The 7121-nt window shown below is 52.8% G+C and overlaps 1 protein-coding gene across 1 annotated transcript in view; it reads right to left on the bottom strand.

Moving 5' to 3' along the window:
• LOC106894029 overlaps positions 1–6426 on the bottom strand; it is a 15684-nt gene extending 9258 nt beyond the window's left edge. The window contains exon 1 of the mRNA XM_014952452.1: positions 6211–6426. Coding sequence (XP_014807938.1) covers positions 6211–6313 — 103 coding nt within the window. The 5' untranslated portion in view covers positions 6314–6426. The remainder of the gene's footprint in view (positions 1–6210) is intronic.
• Between the last annotated feature and the right edge of the window lie 695 nt (positions 6427–7121).

Raw genomic sequence — 7121 nt, 5'->3', positions numbered from 1 at the left:
GGGGGGGGGCGGGCTGCAAGTGCCCATGGCCATCGCTGGCCTCTCCCAGCTTGTCCCCATCCTGATCTTCAGAGCAAAGGGGGCTGGTCGCTTTTCCTTTTGCAAGTGCTTCCTTCCATACCTCCTGGTAGCTGTTACAGCCCCTGCAGTGACACAAAACCCACCGGCAGCGGAGGACGTGGCAACCTGCTGGGCAGGAAATGAGGAGGGAAAGAGAAATTGTCCTTCCCATGCAACCTGCTGACACAGGTGCAGATTTCGAGAGATACCGGGGACAGTGACTTCCTACAAACACTGATGCTCTGCTGGCAGGGGGGGTTGCAGATGTACACCAGAGCTGTGCCTTGCTCTGAAGCCCACCCAGACTTTCAGTGCCCTCTGTGTAGCAAAGCATTTGCTGCTGAAGGAACTTCTCAAGAGGCTTTTGGTCTTGTATGGTGCTTCCTTACAGACACCAGCGGTAGCACTACATTTAAAAAGGCCACATCTCATGGTTGCTGCTTTAGAAGTGTAATACCGTGCGGACTTACTGTAGTAACAAAGAAGAATCAGCTTTTGTTTAAAGTTTGTGATTTTTTTTTTTACTAAAAGGTGAGGCTTCTGCATGGTGATATGAGGCATATTCCCTTCTTAAACCTGGGTGTTTATCAGCCTTTATGCCAGAGACATCAGAGTATTTTCCCTTTCCTTTCCTTTCCTTTCCTTTCCTTTCCTTTCCTTTCCTTTCCTTTCCTTTCCTTTCCTTTCCTTTCCTTTCCTTTCCTTTCCTTTCCTTTCCTTTCCTTTCCTTTCCTTTCCTTTCCTTTCCTTTCCTTTCCTTTCCTTTCCTTTCCTTTCCTTTCCTTTCCTTTCCTTTCCTTTCCTTTCCTTTCCTTTCCTTTCCTTTCCTTTCCTTTCCTTTCCTTTCCTTTCCTTTCCTTTCCTTTCCTTTCCTTTCCTTTCCTTTCCTTTCCTTTCCTTTCCTTTCCTTTCCTTTCCTTTCCTTTCCTTTCCTTTCCTTTCCTTTCCTTTCCTTTCCTTTCCTTTCCTTTCCTTTCCTTTCCTTTCCTTTCCTTTCCTTTCCTTTCCTTTCCTTTCCTTTCCTTTCCTTTCCTTTCCTTTCCTTTCCTTTCCTTTCCTTTCCTTTCCTTTCCTTTCCTTTCCTTTCCTTTCCTTTCCTTTCCTTTCCTTTCCTTTCCTTTCCTTTCCTTTCCTTTCCTTTCCTTTCCTTTCCTTTCCTTTCCTTTCCTTCTCCTCTCCTCTCCTCTCCTCTCCTCTCCTCTCCTCGTTTTGCTCCAGGGCTTCGTCAGTCCACCCACTGGTGTCTGCTGGGGGGTGTCAGGATGCTGCTGTGACCCAGCATGGTTTCCACTGTGGCATCAGGCAAGGGCAGATGGCTGCAATGTGCTTCTGCAAAGACCTCACGTGTGCCAGCAGTGTGTCTGTGGCCACTTCTGCCTTTTGGGCACAAAGCCTACACCAGTGAGCAGTCCCACAGGCAAATCTTCTTGCTCGCTGGCTTTGCCCACAGAGCCCCTTGCAAGCACCAGCAGGATGACTGTCCTCTGCATCTCATCCTTTCCTTTCTGAGTGGCTGTAGGGGTGGTCATTTGGCCACCTTTTTTCTTCCCCGTGGGTTCAGCCTGTGCTCTGTGGTCTGCCAGATGTGGCCCTACATGCTTGTACGTGGGTCAGGCAGCGGCTCATATGGCACCTTGACCCAGGCTGGGCATGGACCGCTCCACACACAGCCCGAAGGCTGGGATGGAGAGATCAGGACAGGCAGGGAAAGCCCATAGCTCAGAGGGCTCAGAGCCCTTCCTGGTGGCATTTCTGATGGCTGCTTGAGGGTAAAGCCTAGAAGGCTCTGCTTCCCCACAGAAGAGAAGACACTTTGAGTCCACCTCATTTTTTGTCTCAAGAACATCGCTGAATGCAATCTGATTCAGCCTCTCTTCTCCAGGCAGCCCAAGCCTAGCAGGTGGGTGATTACTGCTTGAGACTCACTGGGAGAAACCAGTCCATGGCTGCTGGGTGCAGTTGAGATGCACAGGCTGGTGGGGGGGACACACATCTGTCCTCGCCCTCTTTCTTACACTCCTTCCCCAATCACTCTGTAGCATTTACGTTGGGAAAAGAGCTCCTTGGAGCAAAGAAGCCTTTGGTCTAACCCAGGGTGGCTGTTTGTGTGCTTTGGTGGTCACCATGGGGAGCTGTGTGGCCCAAGTGAGTCAGAGGGTATCAGATCTCCACCAGGCTGGTGCTCACCACTGGTGAGAAGGAGACTGATGCACACTCCCGTGCATGGGGGGACAGGGCACTGCTGGAGAAGGGAGCGTGCTCAGAGAGAAAGGGGAAAGAAACACTCAGCATCTTGCCTTGGGGAAAGAAACACTCAGCTTCTTGCCTTGTAGGGACTAACGGCATCCGGGAGAATAAAGAAACAGTCATCAGAAACACTGTTTTCTACCCTGCACTGTGGTATGCAGACAGCCGCCCACAGGCCCTCCGCCCCCAGCTATAGGAAAGAGGCTGAGACAAGTGAAATTTCCGCATGGAAAATATGGTGTAGACGTGACCAAACAGGCACCTCTTGTAACGTACAATGTGTGCTCACTGCAAAACGGGGGAATGCTGAATGCCTAGGCAGAAGTGGTAACAAAACGTTAGTCTATTTGCCACATATAGTCAGAAATTAACTGTTTTTCTTCAGCTGATGCTATTAAATTAATACCCTCCTTGTAAATCTTGTTTAATATCCATGAATATAGTAAGCATTTTACAGGAGTATCTGGACTATCTGTCCCTGCTGCAAAGGAGTTATGAGTCTGGCAGGCGAAACAAAGCCCCAGCATGCCCCCAGAAGCAGATGTCAGGGAGCATCAGGAGAAAGGAGAAATAGCTGTGCTGGTAATTCAGGTCAGACTCCTGGCTTCAGCCCTTTGCTGACCAGCAAAAGACATACTTTCTTGCGTTGCATTATCCCACACCCGAAGAATAAAAGACAAGGTAAAAATCTAAGGAGCAGCAGGCAAAGTTCAATCCTTTTCCCATGGCAGCTCAGCAGCTAATGGCTTCAAGCTGGAGGGGAGCAGATTTAGACTGGAGATAAGGAGAGGGTTCTTCACTGTGAGGGTGGTGGAGCACTGGAACAGGTTGCCCAGGGAGGTGGTTGAGGCCCCTTCCCTGGAGATATTCAAGGAGAGGCTCGACGAGGCCCTGGGCAACCTGGTCTGGTTGGGGGTGTCCCTGCTGACTGCAGGGAGGTCAGACTAGATGACCTTTGGAGGTCCCTTCCAGCCTTGACAATTCTATGATTCTATGATTCTAACAGAGGTGACAGCACAGCTGGGGTCTTGCTGGGTTTGATGCCATGTGGTTGCTGAGAGGAGCTAAGAAAAGCAACCGCTCTTTCCACCAGTGGTATTGCAAACCACCGAGAAGATATGCAGCAGTCTTAAAGCCTTTCCTTGTGAGCAACCAAAGCTGCTGAGCAGATCTTTGAGAGTGATGGGAAGTGTGAGGTTGGAGAAGGGGAGGAGAGACCCTGGGGCTGCTCAGCTTGTGAAAGGAGGTGTCCCTAAACGAGTCGCCACGGGAAGGGGAGGGAAATGGCAGCGCTTTAACCTGTGCTGCTCTGCCATGCAAAAGGGCATGTGACATGGTTTTAAGAACATGAGGTGAGACAACTTGTTTCCTGAATCTATACTCTGGTAACGGGAAGTGGAAGCATGGCGGAGCACACAGTTCACAGCACGAAGGGTGTCCAGTCCCAAGGCATCCCTGAGCATTTGTGTTCCCTGCAGGATTTACTCTGGGCACTGTCTGAAATTCAAGTCCAACTGACACAAAAGCTTTAGGTTTGAGTGTGGCCTTACTTTACCTAGCCACCCTCCCACCCCACCAGGCGTTACGGCTTCCCTCCCAGTTAGGGCTTGTTGTCAGCTGCTACTAAATCACTGCCTAATGTCAAGCAAGGCTGATGAGAAAGGGGCCAGGTCCAGCCTGAATCACAGACCCTGCCTCCGCAGGGAAGGCATCCCCTAAAAGCTTCTCCTCCTGCCTCCCAGGCATGCAGGGACTGAAAGGAGATGAGGAGTAAGGTAACCCAAGGGAGAGGGAGGATGAGAAGAGCACAGGAAGACAGTAAGATGACAATAAGACAATGAGACAATGCGTGCTGCTCGGTGGAGGGGTGAGCAGAGCGGCAGTGCTGCGCTGGCTCACGTTGGTACCACACACAGCAACCACATCCTCTTGCCTGCAGCTGCTTGGCTTTCCACAGGGCTCCCAGAGACACCTCTTATCTCCTGCCCAGCGATGGGACACAGCTCTGCCTCCCAGCCTCTTTTCCTTGGCGATTGCTGGGCCCTGGGGTACATGGACCTTCCTCATGGGGGAAGAATTTTCAGGAACCAGGACCACCAGGGCTCAGTGCTGGGGGGGGCAGAGGCAGGGCGAGGGATGGAAGCTAACACAGCAGTGTGGGCACTCTGAAAGGGGACAGCCCCACATTTCCCAGCACCCTGGTCCCTCTCCAAACGTGTTAGTGCTTTTAAGGGGACAGCACTGTGCAGTAGAAGCAGCTAGTCCGCTGTCCCCACTGGGCTGTTCCCCCTCCCTCATTATACCCTACATCTGCCAAGGTCTTGGGAGATGCTCAGGGACTCCGGGAAAGGGGAACCTTTGGGTCACTCCCTGTTCCCATGTTCCTCATCTCTGCTCAATGGCTTTACCCATCCCCACTGCCACTGTCTGTCCCACAGAAGCCCATTCCACCCTAACTGTGGGACCACCCGTTGGCCTTGTCTGGTCCCTCAGTGGAAGAAGGCCCCCTATCCATCAGGTGGGGACCTCCACACAGGTCCTGGGACAGAGTGAGGCCACATGCAGAGGATGCAGGCAGGGCTGCCTACGCTGCTGGGTGTGGCTGCCAAGTGTTTTTGTCTCGGTTCCTCTTTTCACAAACACCAAGGTGCAAACTCAGCAATATCCTCTCTGCCACAGGCAGCCCCAGGCTCCTCCAGGGACAGCTGGGCGGCCGAGATGGGCAGAGGGTGCCAAGAGTTTGTGGGCCACCATGTCCCCACTGTGTCCCTGCAGCACACAGTACGGCCAGGTCCTGGCTTTAGTGCACACTGTGCAAACAAGCTGGAGAGCCATGAAGTGCTTGGACTTGGTTTCACATGCTGGCCTGGGAGGATCTGGGCTTCACTGGAGGATCCGGGCAAGGGGAAGCCACTCTGGGCAGGAGGATAACCTCTGTTGCAGGTTGTTTTTTGAGTGACAGTGCACTGTGCTCACGGTCCCTGCAATCACTGGGACGCATTTGCCCTGGGAATAGGCTCCCATGGCCCACATCACACAGTGAAGACCCTGCCATCAATTCCTATCCGCAGCTAAAGGTCTTGGTCACATTTCCTGTCCTGTATCATAGCTAGGATTGTTAATCCGCTGGTTTCTCTATCCTGAGTCAGCCCAGACACATCCCTGCAGCAGGTCGGGACAACACGAGTAGATGCTAGTGCGTAGGTGCTCGCTCCAGTGAGGTTACTTCAGAGAAATGCTCCAATTCAGGCAGATGCAGAGCAACACAAAGTCATGGCCCTGGGATCACAGCTCAAACCCCAGACAGTGCTGCGCTGGACTGATTCACCAGCCTTCTGGGAGGTCAGATAACATGTGAGCCTGAAGATTTCCACTAACTGACTCTGCTGGTTTGGAAGTGTGCAGCCTGTGTAGGAAGAGCCCTGCAAAGCGCTGGGACTACCCTGCCCCTCTAGCACCAATCAAGGATGTTCAAGAGAAATCCCAGCACATCATAATTAGTTACAGGGTCTCCTGGAGACAGGGGGGCTCAGGCCGTGGCTCCCCAGGCCTGTTCTGGGCAGCAGCACTCATCTCCACCGCAGTGAGGACGTGGCATCTACATGCCATGCAAAGAGAGATGCTGCTGCTTCTAGGGACACTGCCCACTCCATGGAAGAACAACACGGCCCCTGTGGAAGCTTTCCCGGCACACTAAGGTTTGCTGACCTCCATCCCCAATCAGACCTTCACCCCACTACAAGCTGACTGATGTCCGAGTGTCTTGGCCCCAGGTATGGACATCAGCTCCCGTCCTCTCTGACACAGCTACTGCATCCAGCGCTCAGTAAAGATACATAGCAGCCTTGCAGCAGGAGAGAAGCGAAGCCTTTTCTTGCGGTGAGAGGAGCGAGGACTTCTTACCTGTTTCCAGCAGTACTGTGGGGCTGTTGGTGCCTGGGCTGTCCTGCTGCTGTGCTGCCAGCAGAGGTGTGAGGAGCGTGAGGCATATCCATCCCAGGCTCATGTTGGCTGACGCTCCCTGGGGAAGACCGAGGTCTCAGCCCCGCCGGCTGCCTCACAGCACACCCGCCTGACTGCAAGGGGTGCAAGCACAGAGAGGAAACAGCCACACAGAGAAATCACGTCTGGTGCAAGAGGCTTCCTCATTGGAGAGGAAACCTCCGCCAGTGTCAGTGCTGCTTTCGTTCTCCTCTTCTGTGCTCCGGGGCTACTTTGCACCCTTTTTGCAGTCTTGCTGCTCTCTGACCTCTTGTCTGAGAAACACGGTTTTCAGGCTTTCTGGCAGGAGCAGCTACTAGCCACAGCAGCTGGGTTGCTTCCTCTCCTGGCACAGATCTCCGGTCCCAGAAGTACTTGTGAGCTGTGCTTGTTCATGGTCCTCTGGGACTGGGGTTTTTCAGGAAAACGTAGCTTCCATATTCACACAGTAAAGTCAAGCAGAGACTACATCAGAACAACCCTCACCTTGGTACTGCCTGATAAGGATTGTGATTACAAGGCCTTCTGAAGTGCACTGATGATCCTAATTACTTGGCAGTGCCTGCCATGGGCAAGAAAGCAGACGCTTAGGAAGAAGCTGGTGAGAGCCGTGGCAACCTGGAGCCCAAGTGCTGTGACAGGTTGTGTTGCTGACACATTCTAGGAGCAAGAATGTGTGAGGCACATTCTTGTGAGGGGTGAGGAGGCACCACAGGCATGGCAGTAGGCAGGGAAAGGGCTGCTGGTGAGTCTGTGTGGCTGGCGGCACTGGCCACAGCAGCAGACCCAACCACCAGAGCTGTTCCCCGGCAGGAGTCGATGAATTTGTGCTC

Source organism: Calidris pugnax, unplaced genomic scaffold, assembly GCF_001431845.1.
Source record: "Calidris pugnax isolate Ruff unplaced genomic scaffold, ASM143184v1 scaffold220, whole genome shotgun sequence".
Classification (NCBI taxonomy): Eukaryota; Metazoa; Chordata; class Aves; order Charadriiformes; family Scolopacidae; genus Calidris; species Calidris pugnax.
The sequence above is the reverse complement of the archived record's forward strand: the minus strand, read 5'-3'. Positions and strand labels throughout refer to the sequence as shown.